General features: G+C 52.9%; 4 protein-coding genes and 1 non-coding gene across 6 annotated transcripts; 1 reads left to right on the forward strand and 4 right to left on the reverse strand.

The window, feature by feature from the left end:
• Nucleotides 1-292: 292 nt before the first annotated feature.
• Trnad-guc (transfer RNA aspartic acid (anticodon GUC)) lies at nt 293-364 on the reverse strand. The gene has a single exon. It is a non-coding gene; the product is annotated as a tRNA-Asp (tRNA).
• Nucleotides 365-476: 112 nt separating this feature from the next.
• Nucleotides 477-11,587, reverse strand: LOC1281081 (uncharacterized). The gene is made up of 10 exons (XM_321018.6): nt 10,903-11,587; nt 9,765-9,961; nt 8,492-9,683; nt 8,007-8,400; nt 7,708-7,927; nt 7,399-7,627; nt 6,354-7,327; nt 1,645-1,956; nt 1,323-1,563; nt 477-1,250 (listed from the first exon to the last, which is right to left on the reverse strand). Exons 1-10 carry the CDS (start codon nt 10,952-10,954, stop codon nt 763-765), a joined length of 4,299 nt encoding a protein of 1,432 aa, XP_321018.6. The 5' UTR covers nt 10,955-11,587; the 3' UTR covers nt 477-762.
• LOC1281083 (arginine kinase 1) lies at nt 2,264-4,361 on the forward strand. The gene is made up of 3 exons (XM_321020.6): nt 2,264-2,568; nt 2,667-3,642; nt 3,725-4,361. The coding sequence occupies exons 1-3, from the start codon at nt 2,560-2,562 to the stop codon at nt 4,129-4,131; spliced, it is 1,392 nt and encodes a 463-aa protein (XP_321020.6). The 5' UTR covers nt 2,264-2,559; the 3' UTR covers nt 4,132-4,361.
• A 671-nt stretch (nt 11,588-12,258) lies between the features above and the next one.
• LOC1281079 (intron Large complex component GCFC2) lies at nt 12,259-17,551 on the reverse strand. Of its 2 annotated transcripts, XM_061650805.1 has the most exons (8): nt 16,912-17,551; nt 16,014-16,354; nt 14,841-15,105; nt 14,594-14,770; nt 13,800-14,513; nt 12,980-13,715; nt 12,566-12,889; nt 12,259-12,483 (listed from the first exon to the last, which is right to left on the reverse strand). In XM_061650805.1, the coding sequence occupies exons 1-8, from the start codon at nt 17,249-17,251 to the stop codon at nt 12,426-12,428; spliced, it is 2,955 nt and encodes a 984-aa protein (XP_061506789.1). In that variant the 5' UTR covers nt 17,252-17,551; the 3' UTR covers nt 12,259-12,425. The 2 variants fall into 2 exon arrangements, with proteins under 2 accessions (XP_061506789.1, XP_061506790.1); XM_061650806.1 differs by having other exon boundaries at nt 16,009-17,538.
• Nucleotides 17,552-17,754: 203 nt separating this feature from the next.
• LOC1281078 (dihydroorotate dehydrogenase (quinone), mitochondrial) lies at nt 17,755-19,566 on the reverse strand. Its single transcript, XM_321015.6, has 2 exons — nt 19,106-19,566; nt 17,755-19,006 (listed from the first exon to the last, which is right to left on the reverse strand). Exons 1-2 carry the CDS (start codon nt 19,130-19,132, stop codon nt 17,837-17,839), a joined length of 1,197 nt encoding a protein of 398 aa, XP_321015.5. The 5' UTR covers nt 19,133-19,566; the 3' UTR covers nt 17,755-17,836.
• Between the last annotated feature and the right edge of the window lie 11 nt (nt 19,567-19,577).

Raw genomic sequence — 19,577 nt, forward strand, 5'->3', positions numbered from 1 at the left:
TTTTAAGATTCAATTTTGGCGTTCTATTTGTTGTCTCTGAGTAAGTTAGTAAGTTCCATTTACAGTTTTTTTTAAAGATTTTTGGATGCTTCTCGATATTTTTTTTGGATTAAACGATTGTTTCCCACATATTTTTGAAACGTTACCACAATCCAATTTGAAAGAACGAATCCAATACGTTTCGGGAAGCATCCAAAAAGATTTCGTAAACAACATGTAAACTATGAGGGGAACCCTGTAAAATATGTTAGGAAAACACCCCACTCATGGACAAAAAAAGCAAAGTTTTCCTCTCCCCGACGGGGAATCGAACCCCGGTCTCCCGCGTGACAGGCGGGGATACTGACCACTATACTATCGAGGACGTTGCGTGAGGCGCCGTTACATGCGTATTTCAACCACGGCCGAATACTTTAATCCGTGCACGCATATTCGCACATGATGCTGGATTTAAAATCAGTGAAACCTTTATCGGGTATTTTAAAAAGCTCCTTTTTTATTATCATTCACTAGCACTCTAACATACACAGAGACACAAAACCATATGCTTACATGCGCTGGTTTTATGTTTACCTAATATGCTACGCTTGCGTTGCACATGCACACGGCTTTATGCACCCACAGCCGTCGCGCGTATAGTGAGAGACCAACATGGGGGGGGGAGGCCGGCCGATAATGTTGCTGTGGTAATGGTAATCCCCTGTAAACCTCAGTCCTAACGAGACACACACACACACTCTCTCTCTCTTTCTCTGTCTCTGTCTACTCGCGATCACTGCACAGCCCGCACATTTGGCCCTTGTGGACGGTCGGCAGCAGCAGATTGACTATGCCCGCCGGTCCGTACTGTACGACCGCACCGTTCAGCTGGTTCTCCACCACCAGCACACCCTCCCGATCGATGTACACCCGGAAGTCGTAGAACTCATCGTCCGGCGGGTACTGGTACACGATATTGCGCAGATCGATCAGCTGCTCATCGTTAATGTTAACCGTCATCGTGGGCGAGCTGTTGCTGCTGGCGTTGTAACTATTGCCACCCGGCTCGTAGATCAGATAGTTGCCGCCGGTGTAGATCTGCACACCCTTCTGGTCGTCCAGCACAAACACGGCCATCTTCGGGGTGAGCGAGCAGTCGGCGGTCAGCAGGAAGCTATCGCGCACCCGGTACTCGTCCCGTACCTCGTTCGTCAGCTGCAGGACGCGATCGTTGAACGTGGTCAGCTTGTCGTAGATCAGGCTGCACACACCTGCGGGAAGTGAAGAAAGGTGTATTAGCATCGGAGCACAGCAGGCCACGGCAAATCAAACGCGCCACTTACTGAGAAACCCGTACTCGATCCGTGACGTGTAGGAATGCTGCATCTTGACGTTGTGATAGAAGCGCGAAGGGAACCAGATGGTGCCACCGTTGATTTGAATCTCTGTATCATTCGACCACTGCATCACCCGGGCCTGCACATCGATGTGGTCGGTCATGTTGAGCGTTTGTACGCGCCCGGGCACAACGGCCGAGACGGCATGGTCCAACCGGTGCAGCAGCATATCAATCCACGACGGAAGCTACAACAAAATTTAAAGCAATTTCATTTAAAATCAAACTATTCGCGCGATATCCCATTCATCCTTCTGTTTTTCGCCAACCTTAGTGAACTTCAGGTGTGCATCCAGCCCGGTTACGGTGGTCAGCGGGCTGAACCGATTTGCGCGACACTCCCCGGAGAACGGTGGTGGCGTCAGGCGCAGAATCTCCTTCGGGCAGCTGCGATCCTTGGTGTCCAGTGCGCGGTAGATGCGCTCAACGTACTCGGGCAGATGGTACGACACATTGAACGCAATCCGTGGCTCCTTGGGGCACTGTTTCGGTACCCGAGTTTCACCAAACACCACCTCGCCGGTAAGCTCGAACGGTCGCTGCAGAAACACCAGCGGTCGATAATCCGCCGAAAAGCACATCTGAAACGAAATCAAAAAAAGGAAAAGTTTAGAAAACGGCGCGCACACCATAGAACGACCATGCCCAGCTCCCCACTGCAGAGGGAGACTTTATGCGGGAGAGGGGGGGGGGGGGGGGCATTAGAACCTGCCCATTGCGGGTTTTCCTTCGCGGGAGTAAGCCCTGCATCACCATGGTAACAGAATTGTTTGGTTGCTGCCTGTTGGTAGCGCTACCGTCCTCGTCTTTCACCAGAGGAGCCACTTTCGCTTTTCTAGCGCTCGTGTGCACTGCTTGGGCTCAGTAGACATTGCTATGTTTGTCGCATCGCTCATTCAAGGTGAAACTATCCAACGAGCAGGGTGCAAATCGTGATACACTGGAAAACTGAAACCGTCTAAATTTGCAGTGAACTTTAGTGAGAGAGAGTAAAGTAAAAAGGATTTTGGAACCATAACCCGAGACAGGCATTCCACACACACACACACATACGCTTGAAGAGGACGGTAAGGATCCCATTTCATCGAACGAGAGAGAAGTGTGCACTTCACTGGAAAGCCCTACAAGAGGTCATCCCGTCCGGAGAAGTATTGAAAAAAAAAGAAATCCATTCAAACAATACAATGGCTTCGGTAAGTGGAAATTGGGAGTCCCTTTTTCCCCCTCTATGGCCACAGCTTGGGTTTTTAACCACAACCTCTTTTTTCCCTTATCTCGCGCGTGCGGGCAGCTGGACCAGAAGCGTGAAGCGTTCCGCAAGTATCTCGAATCGGCCGGCGCTATCGATTGCCTCAGCAAGGCACTGATACGCCTGTACCAGGAAGACCACAAGCCGGAGGATGCGTGCAAGTTCATCCGCCAGGTGCTGTGCGAGAGCTGCCCCACCGACGAGCAGGTGGCGGAAAGTATGGCCGAACTGGACGAAGCTCGCAAGCGGATACGGCACCTGGAGCGCGAAAATCGAGGCCTACTGCTGAGCGTACGGCGCACCGCGAGCGAAACCAACCTTGCCCTCGACAGTGGGCTGGCGGGACTGGCCGAGGACGAGGCGTGCGATTCGCTGCTCAAGAAGCATCTTACGCCCGAGGTGCTCGAAACGCTCCGGGAGCTGAAAACACCGGCCTTCAAGTCGACGCTGCTCGACTGCGTCCAGTCCGGGCTGAAGAATCGGGACTCGCACGTGGGCGTGTATGCGGCCGACCCGATGGCGTACAGCGTGTTTGGCGCCCTGTTCGATCCGCTGATCGAGGAGTACCATGGAGGGTTCGGGTCGGATGGTCAGCAGCCCGAGCTGAGCTGGGGCGAACCGAGCGAGCTGGAAAATCCGGACCCGGAGGGTCAGTACGTTGTGTCGACCCGGGTACGCTGTGCCCGGTCGGTGGAGGGTATGCCGTTCCATCCGCGCATGCAGGAGGACCAGTACGAGGAGATCTACGACAAGGTGCGGGAAGCCGTGCAGGACCTGCCGGAGGAGTTGCAGGGCGAGCTGCACCTGCTCGCGGCGCTCGATGCCGGCCAGAAGGAGGAGCTGACGGAGGGGCACTATCTGTTCAAGGAGTGTGACCGATTTCTGGACGAGGCACAGGCGAACCGGTTCTTCCCGGCGGGGCGTGCGATCTTTCTGAACGAGAGCAAAACGTTCGTCCTGTGGGTGAATGAGGAGGACCATCTGCGCATCATCTCCATGCAGGAGGGCGCAGATGTTGGTAAGTGTGCACTGGAGGGATTTTGAGAAGCTCCCTTTTCCAAAACATTAATTCTCCACCCGGGGGGGAACTTGTCTTACAGCACAAGTCTATCAACGGTTCATTACCGCGCTGGAGACACTGGGCCAAAAGATACCCTTCCAGCGGGACGAGCGACTCGGCTTTCTCACCTTCTGTCCCACCAATCTCGGCACGGCGATCCGCGCCTCGGTGCACATTCGCCTGCCGAAGCTGAGCGCCGACAAGGCACGGATGGAAGAGGCGGCCGCCACTCACAAGCTGCAGATTCGCGGTGTTCACGGTGAGCATACGGACACCGGTGACGGTGTGCTGGATGTGTCCAACAAGCGACGCCTCGGGCTTACCGAGTTCGAGGCGGTGAAGGAGATGGTGGACGGCGTCAAGGCACTGATCGAGCTGGAGAAGGAGCTCGAGGCTGGCGGAGGTGGTGAAGCCGCCGCAGATGAGGCTCCGGCAGCAGAGGAGTAAGACAGACCCCCTGTGTTTTGTGCCATTAATTGCATCGGCTCCGCTTGCCATATATCCGCTTTAGCTAGACAATTTTGTTTTTGCTGGTACAATCACCAATGTCAGCAGCTGCAGCAGCAGCATAGCCGTGAAACGAAGTTATCTACTGCTTTTAAATCCGAGATTTAGCAGAGATGTAGCAAATTTGTAGACATGAATTAAAAATAAATCATATTTATCGAACCGTTGAATCAAGCCTAATGGAATCATGCAGATTGATTTTTTTTTAAATAATGATAGACCTTCCAATTATCAGTTATTGCCTGTTAACTTAAATACTAAAGAATCAATTTGGTTTCAATAGCCAAAGGTGGAGATGTCAAACTCATTTGACCAGAAGGTGTTGTGATCATAGCAACCTCGCTAGTTTAAACGAAGTGTAGTAGGCTTTATTGAAATAGAGAATAAATCAGTTTGCATTTTCCTTTCGTACGAACAAGAAGTTCCAACAGGTTATGGGTCCAGGATTAGTGGCGATTAAAACGTTTTAACCAAAAGAAAGATTTCGCAAAATGGAACGATTGGGAATTGCAAAACTCAACGGAGGTAATTACAGTGTCTGGAAGACAAAGGTCGAATTCCTCCTTATCCGAAAAGATTTGTGGCAGTATGTGATCAGCGATGGACCAGGTAACACGATGGCCAGTCCCACTACTGAAGCCATCGGAGCAGTATGGAAGAGTGGTGATCAGAAGGCGCGAGCGACAATCGGCCTTTTACTGGAAGATAACCAACTCAACCTAATTAAGGACTGTAAGACGGCTAAAGCGACATGGGAAAAGCTGCGAGGACACTTTTGAATGATGTTTTGACCTATGTCGAATCACTTTGCATTAGGCGCGCACTCATCTACAACGAATAGACAATCGCTTCAAACTAAGGAGTATGAGTATGTAACAACGGCAGGCGATTCCATAATATGGAACATCTGGTCCTGTGTAGAGAGCTCAATACTGCAAGACCTTCCTTGCTTGAAGAAATCGTGATTCGTGATATTCTGGTGACTAAAGGCCATAACCGAGAGCAACAAAACACTACCACCATATCCCATCACACCTAGTAATAGGACGAGCGAGAACACCCCACGCTCCAAACAGCCATAGAACCGCGGACAGCAAAACCTAAATTTATTATTATTACACGTTCAGCCGAGTATGCCACCCGAGATAAGGTTAAAATCTTTTCTTCTTCTTTTAGGTTATTTATAAAGGAAACAAACGTCTTGAAAACAAAATCTGTCGATAGATGGTACATTAAAAATACGGACGAAGTTGTAATAATGTTAATTTAAATTAAACAAAGTTCTTCAATTAATTGAATTGACCTCCGATCGATCAGTACATTAGAAGCCTTGAGCTGAAAATAATGATCCACGACGTTGCCTCATCGACCGTTTGCAATGCTATCACAAGCCAGTATTGAAGCTTTTTGGTGCATAATGTAGGTGCTTTTCAAACGTTTCGTTTAGGTATTGCCTTCTAAGCTACCTTAAGCCAAACGAAACTTACATGAAGAACTAGGGGATCGATCTTATGCTTTCATGAAAAGACGGGTCAGAACGGTGTGAATTTTTCGAGACTTTTGTTCTTAATGAAATTGCGCTCTCTTTTGCACTTCCAACGTATTGAATTGATGGCATTACACTGTTTTTCATCACAAATACAATCGCAGTCCGTAAATGAACAGTATAACAACTAGAGGCAATTTTTAATTTTTAAAAACTACACAGAAGCAAAAGTGAAAAATAAATTTCGGCCTGAAGCGGTAGCGGGATGCACCGAACGACCCCGAGGGCCGCAAGTTTGACCACTCTGTCCAAAGACATCGGCTCCGTATCATCCAACATTCAATATTCTGTGTCGTCGAGTCCTCGAGTCTGCGCTGTCTGGGTGGTATGCACATTTGCACGGATTCCGAACCCTCGTACACAATTAAAAACAATTCGATTGTCCAAGGCGGAGAAATGCAATCCGCGCCGCCCATGGTGTGATGATGCCGGGAGAGAACGGAAGGGTGCGCAAAAAATTGACCCTTCCCTGATTGAGTTTAATTCAATTGAAAAACGAACGAGCGCCCGCGAGACACGTTGATGCGCGCGCTCCAGATTGCTTGCCCTCACAGCATCCCAAAAAATACCTCCCCTCCTCGCATCTTCCCCTATTTCCCCCCCACCCTCCACCTACCTTCCAGTGAGAGCTGTTCCATTCGTGGCGCGTCAGGGAGAAGAAGATCCGGGCCGCCCGGTCACACTTGAAGTTGGTGTACTGCGACACAATGTCCCACTTGTGCAGCACCTTCACCTCGTCGCGGCTTCCCTCCGGCTTCGGGATGGTGTGCGCCAGTATGAGGTTCACGCGCAGCACCTCGTTCTCCGGCACGGCCGGCTGCTTCGAGTAGTTCTGCGTGTCCCACTTGAGCGTACCCTGCAGGAGCGTTTTCTGATCGTTCGCGATCAGCAGCGTCAGATGCTTGTCGCGCCCGATGTGGATCGTGTTCAGCTGGATCAGGCTGACGATGCGCAGCACATTGTTCACCAGCGAGAACGGTGCCTTCGTCAGCACCTTCGCATTGTCCAGTATGTCCGTCTCGAGCATGAACATCACGTTGTCCTTGGTGTAGTCCTGATGCACGCGGGCCAGCAGCTGAATGCCAAGATCGTCGATCCGGTACCCGTACTTGGCGATATCTTCCTCCTTCGGTTCGAGCGTTTCCGCCGCCGACGACCCATTTGCCGGCGTGTTGCGCGTGCGGCTCTTGAGCGAGATCCCACTGGTCATGTTTTCCGGCCGGTAGAAGCTGTAGCTGATCGATTTGCCCGCAATGTCCCACACGATCTCGTTGTTGACCGGTATGTACACCAGGAAGCCCTGCTCGCGGATGGTCGAGTACTCCACATCGTTGATGGGGTTGTAGCTGCGGATCTTTACCACAGCGTACGAGGAGTACCGCACGTCCACCTGGTTGCTGCGGGCCACCTTATCCATCAGCATCATCTGCTGCGTAGTGTTGCCGCGCACCGTCGCCAGCACGGTGTTCTCGATCAGTATGTCGGCCGGCGTACCGAGCAGCGTCGGCAACGCGTACTTGATCATGAACGGGCGGCGCACGATCTGCATGTTCACGTGGCTGTCCCGCAGCAGATTGATGCGATTGATGACTTTAGGGTTGGAAAATTGTTCATAGGATCACATTAGAAAGCCCTAGCCCCACCCAATACGTTGTACTTACTGTTGCCATCGGTAAGATTGTGAAACGTCGTTTGATTCAGATGGTAGCACAGTACGGCCTTGCCCTCAAACTGCACGATAAACTCAAAGTGCAGCGGCGTCGGGCTGATGGTGGACAGCTTCATCGTCTTCAGAATGCTGCTCAGCCGATCGAGCCGAAGGTGGCTCGAGTTGAACGTGGTCAGCCGGTTGATGACGGCATCACTCAGTCCCCGTGCCTTAATGTACAGCTGTGAAGTTGAATCGGAAAACAAGACGGAAACATTACACATGTGCTGGTATTTCGCACTGCTTTCCTCCCGGAACCTACTCCCAGCTGGCCTGTGAACCGCCCGAGCGCTTCCGTGTCGAACTTGAGCGATGCAATCATCGGCAGATCCGTCTGGTGGCTACCGATCAGCATCGTCTGCAGCATCGAGCCGATGTGGAACTTGCGGTCCCGGTAGTCGAACAGATAGTTCCCGGTGACCCAGTACTTGGGTGCGGGTGCATCCGGCAGCTGGCGGGTCATGTAGGCGAGCAGCAGTTTGCTGTGGAGGGAGATTGTGCGTGGTTTTTAAAAAGGGTGATCCTTCGACTGCTCCTGGATCACGTTCCGCCATGACTTACAGATGCTGGTAGCACGGGTAGGTCGTCTCGGAGATGCTCAGCACGGTCGTGCGGTAGAAGTTGATCATGTGCGGATCGTTCTCCGTCTTGATCACGCTGTACAGGCCCAGCAACCGGCCCGGCGTTGGGTTGGAGAACAGCAGCATGGTAAAGGCGGCTACCCGCAGCTGCAGCGGGCTGGTGCGCGAGTGAAAGATTGGCCAGTACGTCTCGTACACCTGGTTCGGGCGGAGATGGGCGGTGGGCAGCAGTGCCAGCATCGCCAGAAAGCGAATGTCCGTGTTTTGTGGATAGTCGGCACGAATGATTGGATCCAGATATTCGGCCACGTTTTCCAGCTGCAGATTGCCTAACCCTTCGAGATAGAGCATTTGCTGCTCGTACTCGAAGCTGTCTGTGTGTTGGAGGAAAAAAGAAGAAAAGAAGAAGAAGAAGGAAACATTTCTAAACGGTCCAAAAAAATGATGATGCCTTCTCGCACTCACTCAGAAACAGATCGAAGTACATTTTCACGTACTTCTCGAACGTGTCCGCGGTCAGCTTGCCGGCGACGAACGTGTTGTAGATCATCGTGGCGTAGCTCAGCACGGCCGCATGCTTAATGTCCGGCCGGTCCGCACCCACCTCCAGAAACACCTCGCACTCCTTCACCAGCTCCGGCGACGGTTCGGCCATGTAGAACGGGAGCGAAATCAGCAGCTGCACCGCCGTCATCGGGTTGACCTGCTTGTTCATGATCAGATCACGCGTCAGCAGTATCGTCGAGGTCGTCCCGGTGCGCGGCACTATCTCGAGAAAGATGTTCCGGGCCGTCTCCTGCCGATAGGACGTGCCGAGATCGATCTCCTCGTACAGCTGCTTCAGCGTTTCCAGATCCATCGTGCCCATCAGCCGGATGATTTCCGACACCGTCTCGTCGTACGGTTCCTTCAGCTTGTTGTCGACCGTCTCGAGATTGTCCGCCATCGCGTTCAGCAGGCTGGCGGTCCGCTTGATTAGCTTCTCCTTCGACTTCGGGCTGCGGCCACCGGTCGCCTCCAGATCGGGACTGTCGAACAGGATCGGGCTGAACAGCAGCGCCATCCCGCTGACGATGTCCACTACCGGCCGGCCCGGGGGCCCGTCCTCCAGCACCTGGTGCCGGTCGTACCGCAGCACGACGCGCGAGTACAGGAACTGCGGATAGTACGACTCGAGCGTCCGTATGTTGGTGCGCATCGTGCCGTCCAGCTCGGTCAGCATGTACCGGTACGATTCGATCTTGCGCAGCTTGTAGTTGGCGATGCGGGACGTGATCGCCTGCGGCTGCTTGTTCGGGATGCAGTGGTTCTGCGGGATGTTGCTGCGCGTCAGGTAGATCGCACCGCGATAGATCGTGCACCGGTCCATGCCGTACGTTTTCGAGATCTCGTACACGTTCGACTTGTTCACCACGAAGTACTCGGTCGGGCAGCTGCCGAAGATGCCCTGCTCGTCGACGACGTACGCACCCGGCCCGTCGCCGTGCGCCTGCAGCAGCGAGGCCAGCGCGCGCTTGATGTTGGCCGACCAGATCGGCTCGTTCAGCTTGAACTGTATGCTCAGGATCGTATCGTTCGCGATCGCTATGCGGAACGGTTGCAGGAGGGCCGACACATCGCCCTCGCTTTGCGGTATGTGGTGGCGATCGAGCTCGATCTGCCGGGTGGCGTTAGGACGTTAGTAGGACTCAGTGCTGCTAGCTGACCATTGTGGAATGCGATAGATAATGATGCTTACCTGAGCGGCGAGATTCTTGGCATCGTACCGATGGACGCGCAGGTACCCGTTCAGATACCACATGTAGTTGTCGGTCGCGTGCACATCCGGCACTAGCGTTACGTCCGTTTCCAGCCGGTATCGGATGTCATAGTTCGGAGGGAAAATATCGAACGCATCGCAACGATCGATTAGAGCCGGCGACAGTGCAAGCAGAACTGAAAGGAGAAGCAAAAGGAGAGCGATGGGGCAAAGACCGAATTTTAGAATCAAGCTTTAGCATCACTTAAACGATAAGAGAGTGCGCGGGAGTGCAATTTCCGAGAATATGGAAATGAAAATTCCCACGAAGGGCCACGGTAGATGAGGCACCAATCACGTGGCAAACAAATAACACCGCTTCGGAACGGAAATACCATTTCGCAGCACAATTTTGAGTCGCGGCAACAGCAAAGGTGGAAGTTGCGCAAGCGCTGAAGCAAACTCCGCGATAAGCATATCCTTTCGCACGGACTGCAATGGTGACGCATCCAGTAGAAATAAGAACATGGACAGAATGCTACTACAACCGAAAAAAACATTCCAACGATAACGTGTTGCTCTACTCTGCTTCAACAACACACATTGGGAGCTCTCTCTCTCCCTCTCGTGCGTAACGGTCGTTTGCGCAGCCAGCAGAAGAAGCTAGTCAGTCCGCGCCGTCTTGGCCAACCCTGGGAAAACAATTAAGCGCGCCCGGCAAAGGTCAACGACGATCACGATCACGAGACTGTGAGGGCGCAAAGGCAAGAAACGCTAACGAAAGGAAGGCTCGCTCGCTGTAACATGCCTCCGTATCACTATCATCGGGCTTTGCTGCTTCTTCATCTTCTCCCCCCCATCCCCGAAACGGTGAGGACGCGAGGGCTTGGAATGATGATGTGCAAATGCATTTTTGTGCCACAAATTCCGTAGTGGTGACCGAAGGCGCGCGATAAGCCACTATCATCATCCGTCAGCGTCAGGCGGGGCCGTGACGGCGGAGTGTGTTGACCGACCGGGTGGGCCGGCTTTTTTTTCGTTTCCTTACGCGTCTTCGCTTTTCTTCGCCGTTTGGCCCGGAACCGGAAAATCGTTATCGTTGGGAAGCGGAGCAGGAATTTCGGAAGTGGTTACTAACCCCACACTACCACCGGAAGTGGTCGATTGGCCGGAGCCGAAGTGCCGCGCATCCTTGCCGCCACCGACACACACACCGACAGACAGTTTTTCTGGCTTTATAACAGTACTGACTACTGATCACAATAATCGCAATGGTTTGTCACTGCTGTTAACACCACTCACGAAAGTCGTTTGTAGGAATCGTCGTTCGAAAGCTGATTCATTAATAAACGACAGCGAAATTACACATCATCTTGCACTGGATGGCACACGCTTGCCACACGCTCAACACATCACCACATGCTTCTCTGGCAGCCGAATCAGTCCGTGCTGGACGAGCGTCGCGGCATTACTGACGACCAGCATCGATCGGCTTGGTTTTATCCAGCTTCGCGGCGCCCGGGACAGTTCTGTGTGTGAGCGCGCGCGTTTGTCAATTGAACAATCTCTGGACGCGTCGGCGACGACCGCGGTCACTTAACCGCACACACACACACACATACACACAAATACGGTCCGATCGGTGACGTCGGTGACCCCAGCGCGGTGTCATACGACACAGTAGTAACCGACGGATGGCGATCAACGTTTCGCGTTCAGGCTCGGCGTATAGGACATCTGACTTGCGTCTTCACGCTCCCAGCCCGTTGGAGGAACTGGCGCTACACGCTGCGCTGTGCTCTGCACGATGTAGGCCCGATCCTGGAATGGTAAACACATAGCATGGTCGTGTCGTGCGCGGCAGAGACCGTTGATAAGCTCTTGTCGGTCCGTTTGTTTTAGTGTGGTCCTTCGGGCCGGGCACAGCACAGCAATCGCGCAAAAAGGCGTCGTGCGACCCACAGACCCGCGTGACGAATGATGATGCAACCATTTACACAGCGGGGAGTGAGAGAGAGAGAGAGGCAACATTAAAATAAAAGACAAGGAATGTGCCCCGGGTGCGAGTGAAATGGAGGGAAAAAATGGTTGATTGAAAACAGATTGGGGCCTACTGGACCGCGCACGCAGCAGGGTCAATGCAATCGGCACTTTTCGGGAGTCTCGTGATTCGTTAAGCTATCTGGCGGCCAATTTAATGTGGCGGCTATTTATAGCACGTATTCGGGTGTCGGTGTAGCCCACCGGCAAGGACGACGGAAGACGCATGAAAACGGACCGGCACGACGCCACGCCAAGATGGTCAAACCAAATGACATCATCGACGGCATTGCAGTTGATTAACATCATTTAACAGCTTTTGGCCCTTGGCTTAAAAGGCGGGAAGGCGGCAGTGTTCGGCGTGTCCTTTTTTCGTATTTACTTCTTCGCTGACATTCTGCCATTTTCTGTTTTGTTTCGGAATTATTCTTCGCTCACGCCGTGTCATCTTTCATTTCCATTTTAAAACGATCGGGAGCACTTTATTTGCTTTCTTCATTCATCCGCGTATTGCTAGAAACAGTGATCAGAAAAAACGGCTTTCCAAACGGGATGCAAGTGTTTGTTGTGAAGCACCACTTCGCTTCGCGTTTGCTTCAGCTGCCCACCGGCAAACGAGCACTACGTCGCAGTCACGTGCAAGCTTGTTAGAATTTTGCGTATCTGTTCGGCAAGTTCGCTGCAAAAAAAGGGGGAAAAACGAGGAAAGGACACATTTACTGCAAACCATCGGCACTGTTTAACCTTCCACACCGACTTACCCATTCGGAGGAAGGGCAGGATCGAGCTGAGATTGCAGATGCCGCAGCATGGTGACGAACTGATCCATGCCCTGCACCACCGATGCGCCCGGATTGAGCCAGACGCGCGGCAGGGTGTACACGATCGTGGACGCTTTGCCGACCGCGTCCACCGGCGAGCAGACGCGCATCCCGTTCAGCAGGTAGCGATTCAGCAGCGAACCGATCGCGAGATCTTTCAGTGCCGCATCGGCTAGAATCCCTTGCCAGCTGGTGATGTTGCGCAGCAGCTTCAGGCCGCTGCAGAACTGGCGCTGAAAGAAGGACGACCTCGCTTCCTGCGCTCTGGAAAAAAGGAGAGAGAGAGAGAGAGAGAGCTGTGAGGATCACGGCCCAGAGCACGATCGCGATCGGCTGATCCGCCACACTACTTACTGCTTCGGAAAGATTGGAATAAACACATCATTGTCGATCGACTGTTTCAGCTTGTCGAGGATCGCCTGGAAGAGCACCCGGAGCGGCCGGCAGCCGCTCCGGAGCGATGGGTAGTCGCGCACGAACCGCTTCAGCAGCCGCACCAGCCGGAAGGTTTGCGTCGTCGACAGCGGATCCCAGTACTGCTCAACCAGCGCGGTCAGCTTGGGCAGGAATATTTTCTCCACCAGCGTCGGTATGAGCCGTACGTCCGGATCGGCCGCGAGTGCCGCCTCCGTCGTGGCCGAGCAGCCGTACTGGGCGGCCGTGCGGTACCACTTTTCGTTCTCTAGCTCGACCAGCGCATCCATCGTCATCGGGTTCCAGCACACGTGCTCGAGGCGGATCAGCGGGCCGAGAATCTTGGGCAGGCAGAGGCTCATGTACGCGTCGCTGTACGCGGGCAGGTCGTGCTCGCGCCACTGCTCGAACCGCTCCAGTATGCCGCCGACCTCGCCGTACTCTTCGGCCGCGTCGGCAAAGATGTCGCGCGCCTCCAGCTCGATCGCCTGCAGGGCGGACCGGTAGCGCGCTGCGTCCATGTCGGGGATTTCGTCGTCGCTCGACATGCCGTCGAAGTGGCTTTCGGCCGTTTCGTTCTTTTCGCGATCGCGCCGCCGCCGCGTTCGGCGACCCTCCCGCTCGGCGGCCCTTCGCACACGCTCCTGATCCTCTGGACCGGCCCGTTTGACCATTTCTGTTGGAGCGAAAGAAACAAAAGGATCGTAAATAGTAAAGTGTATCTTTGGTCTGCAACGTCCCGCAGCAGCACGACACTTACTGTTTGCGTCCGTGACCTCCTTCACCTGGTCGCGCATATCCTGCCGGCGTCGCTCGATCAGCATGCCGGAATGTTTCCCCATCAGGGCGAGCGCCCGCTGCTCGAGTGCCGTTACCAGCGGTACCTTCTCGTTCAGACACTCGACCAGATCGGACACGTAGCAACGGAACTCCTGATAGAACCGGTACTTGGCCGCCGCAACCGGTGCCCGCTGCTCGCACGCCCGATAATCCATCTGCAGCAGCTTCACCTCCTGCGTGATGTGTTCGATGTCTTCGTCGTGCTTTCGGTTCAAATCGGCCGTCGTACGGTGCCGTTCGGTTAGCTGTGCCAGGATTTGCTGCGGCATCCGCGGACCGGTCGGTTTCGTGTCGGAAGATTTGCTGCCGGCATTGCTGGACGCATTCGTGGTACGCTTGCTGCCAGCGCCGGTACCGGCCAATCGGATGCCGCTCGACGCTGCGTACGCTTTTTCGAGCAGGGCAGCGGTTGACAGTGCTCGGAACTCGCCAGTTCCATCGTCGCCCGCCCGCTGATCGTCCAGCAGTAGGGTGGATTTGTTCTGGAACGTTTGGCTAAAGCTGCCGCCGATTAAGTACTGCGATATGACGGATTCTTGCTGTGCCGATACGAGCTGTGCCCCGGTGACGCCTTTGCGTATTTGCTGATTTTCCCATTCCTTCGTTTCCACGTCGGAATCTTCCGCATCGGAATCTATTTATTTATAAAAAAGATCAATTAGCATGTGTTTTCTGTCTTTTCGAGTGGGTCGAGCGTTAAATCGACAGTGTTACCTTCACGCTGAACGGCGTAAAACTGTTCCCGCCGTTCCTCGCGCTCTTTGGCACCGGTTATGGCCGACATGTCGATACGGTCGTCATCCTCATCGGACCCATCGCCATCGCCGTCCTCTTGCACGGTTCGCTTTTTGGTCTTGTCCTCCTTCGGCTCCTCGACCGGAATAAATTCGCCTAAAAGAAAGCAACAATAACACATGAGCTCTTCTACTACTTCCATACAATCCCAATCATCCTTCCTTACCTTGTTCACGCGCTTTCTGTCGTCGCTTGCGTGCGGCATGAATCATGGCCGCGTCCGGTATGACACCGTTTTCCAGACACATCTTAAAGTTGTCCTGCGGCTTCGCAAACCGATGATGATGATGCTGGTGCTGCTGCTGCATCCGTCCATCCGTTTCGTCCTCCTCGTTCCCGTCATCCTCCGACGACATATCGTTCCGCCCGGCGCACAGTGCCGCCCGCCCGTTCAGGATCATATTCTCAGGGTCCGATTTCTTGACCACCAGCTTCGCCATCCATCGACATCAACCGGTAACGGTGGGGGAGAGGGGTGTGATTTCCGGGATGCATAAGAGTAGGTGGGGAAGGAGAGCCAAGGGCCCAGCAAAATACAAGCAAAACCGGAAAGTACCGAGTATTAGCAGAAATCTTAAAATGGCCATCTTTTCAAATGGTGGGTTCGCAAGACGCAAGGTAGACAACAAGGCGACGAGCCAAAGAGAGAGAGAGAGAAAGCGAGAAAGAGATAAAGAGTGGGGATTTTGAGGGGGTGAAAAAGCGGTGCAAATGGAAATCCTGTCACGTCGTTTTGAGAATCATTTCACCGATCGCGCGTGGTAATGATGCTGGTATGGATGTAACGGGGTCAGGGTGCAGTTAAGGGGAAAGATGGGATCGATTTAAATTTGCAGGACACAATTAACGAGCTTTGCCCATCGCGCACTCGGTAAGCTACACTTGCTGTGGTTTTGGTTTTTGCTTTGTAAACTAACAGATCCATTTGCGAAATAAAATAAAAATCCAATCAAAAAGTGGTGTAAAATATTTGCATTGACTCCGCTTCAAAGCAAATCGTAGCCCAATCGATCATTACAGTTTACCAATCGAACTAAACACGATGAATTCCGGCGAAGGGCACAATTCAATTAAAAAAAGCAAGGAACAAGGAACGTACAGCCGAAATAATTAAAACCAAAAACCGTAACTAAAGACGATGCGAACTAAACTGAATGCGAAGCACACATTTCTTGTTCTCGCTTGTAGCTTGCTTCATTGCTCCTTCATCTTCTAGCTTTTTGTTCGCGTATGTTTTGGGAGTGTTTTCGAACAAACTTAAAGATACTATTTGTTTTTTTTTGTTTAAATACAACTTAAAAGAAAAGAGTAGTAGAAAATTGAATAATAATAACCTTACCACAAAGTCGTCTGTGCGTATTTCTGTTTGGATATTAGAGCTAGAATTTTCACACTTTTCTCTTTTTATCTTATCATTACTGTCGGCGGTACCACCGTGAGCCGACGAGCCCGCCACGCTCGATGCCGACGATGAAGGCTGCTTTCGGTGCGGTGCGCTCGTTGGTTTGGCCTGGTCCACTGCACCCGCTCCACCGGACGCTGATCCTGGCGCCGGTCCGGCCAGTCCGCTGCCGTTGCCCTTTTCCATGTGCCGCTTCCGGCGCCGTTCCTTGTCGAGCGTTTTCATCACCTTCTTGCTGTGGGAGGACTTTTTCACTTGGAAAACTTCGCCGCCCTCCTCTGTGTGCGGTGTGAGCGAGGGGATGGGTACGGAAAATAAAGAGAAAGAAGAAGAAAGACGGACGGAAAGAAGAAAAAAAAGTGCCATTAAATGCGTCCCTTGCGGTTGCGGATCGAGGGGGGTGGGGAAGCTGCACGACGGAAACTGCGGTTTTAAATAATAGCAAAAAATAAACATCCGTCCTGCAATTTGGCGTTTTCGCATTTCGGCAAACAAACACACACACACACACACTCTCTTCTGGGCAGTGAGGGGACATCCACTGCAACAATTTCGCATATTTCTTCTACTCAATGCTGGACAAATTAAACACACACTTTCAGTGCATTTTTCGCCACCATTTTCTTCTTGGCTTTGGGAAACACTACTGGGAAGCGCTTTCCCTCTTCCTTCTTCGATCTAATTGTGGTCGATCTTGCTCCACTCACGCAAAAACACTATTGCGCACCACTGCCACCGGGGGGGACGATGGGCTATAATGCTTCATTTTTGGGCTACGCGTGTACGCGTGTGTTTCTTAGGTACGTGAAGAGCTAAATTAGAGGCTTTTTGTTACCTTCGTCGTCGAAACTAAGCAAAGAGGGTTTGGTGCTCGGGTTCGCTTTCAACGACGAGCCCTTCGAGCCAGAGTCCGCCGCAGCACGGTGCTCTTTTCGCTTGGATGAGGAGGAGGACGGTGCGACCGATGCCGTCGCTACCGCCGGACCTTCCGGCACGGGGTCAACGTCCATCGGTGTGGACCGGTCGACGCTGGTACCGTTTTGTGTCCCGTTGCCGGCACCGTTCGGGTGGCCCGAATCCTTCGCCGACGAGCCGTGGTTTTCCTCGTCCTCATCATCGTAGCCGCTGAAAACGCGCCGCTGGATGGGCTTTTTGGGCTTGCGAAAGAGCGACATCGCACCGTCGCACCCCGTCTACGCACTGCTGTGTACTGTGTGCTGCTGCTGCTGTTGTTGTTGTTGTTGCTGCTGTGTCTGGTGTGTGTGTACGTTTCGCGAGGGTTACTGAATCGTCACCATTGCACAAACACCGTTCCAGTCAGCGGAACAGAAAGCCAAATGGAAAGAAACACTTTTTCCCAACTTTTCACGCAAAATAGAATGGAAATGTTGAATCAAAACACGCCAGACGGAGTAGCGTTGCCCTTGCTACGGCGAGAGGAAAATTTTCATTGCCCCCCTTTTGACAGTTGCTATTTGACGCATTGCTGAAGGAGTGTGAAAAGGAGAGCAATAGTCGGCACCAATGAGCGAAAGAAACAACTACTACTACCGTTCTGCAGTGAAGTTTAACGCGTTTATCATCCACGGTTGAGTGCTTCATATTTCCGCGTGGAAAAATAAAACTAAAAAAAAAAAATGGGCAAAACAAAACAAGAGAAAAAAAAAACACCGGCTGATTTCGCAACTATATACAATACACAGATATATTTCGACTCGACTTTTGTAGCTTACACTAATTCCTGAGGAGCACATCACATTTTATGCTAAATATTTGTCCACGCCCTTGCCGACGGCGTCCTGCACGCTGGCGTAACCGTTCGCTTCCAGCAGGCGGTCCAGCTCGCGCTTAATTTTCGGCACCACCGGCGGCCCGTGAAAGATGAAAGACGTGTACAGCTGGACCGCGCTCGCGCCCGCCTCAATCTTCTCGAACGCATCCTCGCCGGTAAAAATGCCACCCACGCCAATGATCGGTATCTTGCCCTCGGTCAGCTTGTACACCCGGGCGATCATCGCCGTCGACCGGTGCTTCAGCGGCGGTCCGCTCAATCCACCGAGCTGGCCGGCATTGACGCTTCGCAGCGTAGCCGGCCGGTCGATCGTCGTGTTCGACACGATCAGCCCGTCCACCGCGCACGCTTTCGCCCGCACCACGTCCACGATCTCGCGCAGATCCTCCTCCGACAGGTCCGGCGCCAGCTTCAACAGTATCGGGCGCTGCTCATTTGCCGGCAGGCTGGCACGTGCCTTCAGCACCTCCGTCAGCAACGTTTGCAGTGTGCTCTTGCTTTGCATCGTCCGCAGCCCGGGCGTGTTGGGGCTGCTCACGTTAATCACCAGATAGTCGGCCAACGTCCCGAACCGCTTCACGCCCTGCACGTAGTCGGCGATCGCATCCAGCGACAGCTTGTTCTTGCCCAGATTGATCCCGAGGGCGACACGCTGGTCCGGTGGCTGCTGTTCGCGGCACTCCCGCAACCGTTCGTACACCACGTCGTGGCCCTCGCTGTTGAACCCGTACCGATTGACGATCGCTTTGTCCTCGTTCAGGCGAAAGATGCGCGGTCTCGCATTGCCCGGCTGCGGTTCGGGCGTGACCGAGCCGATCTCCACAAACCCGAACCCGATCAGCTGCAGCCCCTGGACGGCTTCGCCGTGCTTGTCGAACCCGGCCGCAATGCCGATCGGGTTGCTGAACGCCATGCCGAGCAGCCGGGTGCGCAACCGGTCCGTGTCCTGGTACGGTGGGCGGAACAGCTTCCACTTGACGCCCAGCACCGCCAGATCGTGGGCCGTTTCCGGCGGTATCAGCCGGACGATCGGCATGAACACGTTGTTGTAGAATTTCTCATCGCCCCGGCACACGCTGTACGCGCTGAAGACGCCCGCCGCCAGCCCGGTTACCTTCAGCAAGGAGCGGATTTTATTCTGGAAAGAATACGAAATGCAGAAGTGACACCTTGATATTACACTTTATCAGCGACCTCACGGCAGGGGTCACGCGGAGAAGAGAGGGCGTTCATTTACCGGTGTTCTTACGCGGCATGCACACATGGTTTGATGGCAAGGTTAAATGCAATATTGTTAAGCCAAATTTGTCGGAAAAGGTTCGTTAATTAAAAAAAAAAATGCACTTTACACGGAGGAGCGCTCAAACGAGTCCGTTACCGAACCGGATGATACTTCTTCACTGTTTTGCTTGTTTGTGAATCGTGCAGAAAGTGAAAGTTTCCACGGTGTGCGTGTGCTGTGGGGGGAAATGTGGTGATTTTGTTTACGTTTTGCCATTAATGTCAAACCAATGCGGTGCGCGGGAACACTGTGTGCTGGTAGATCGGATAATGTTGCAAAATGCACATTTATGTTACAAAAAAACGTGTAAATGATCGGATTAAAACCGAAGCATTTAAAACAAAAAAAAGCAAAAGAGTTGGGAAATAAATTTGTTCCACTTTTAACAACAACAAACCGTGCTCAATCCACCTTTGACAGCTCATTT

The sequence above is a fragment of the Anopheles gambiae genome, chromosome 2 (assembly GCF_943734735.2).
Source record: "Anopheles gambiae chromosome 2, idAnoGambNW_F1_1, whole genome shotgun sequence".
Classification (NCBI taxonomy): domain Eukaryota; kingdom Metazoa; phylum Arthropoda; class Insecta; order Diptera; family Culicidae; genus Anopheles; species Anopheles gambiae.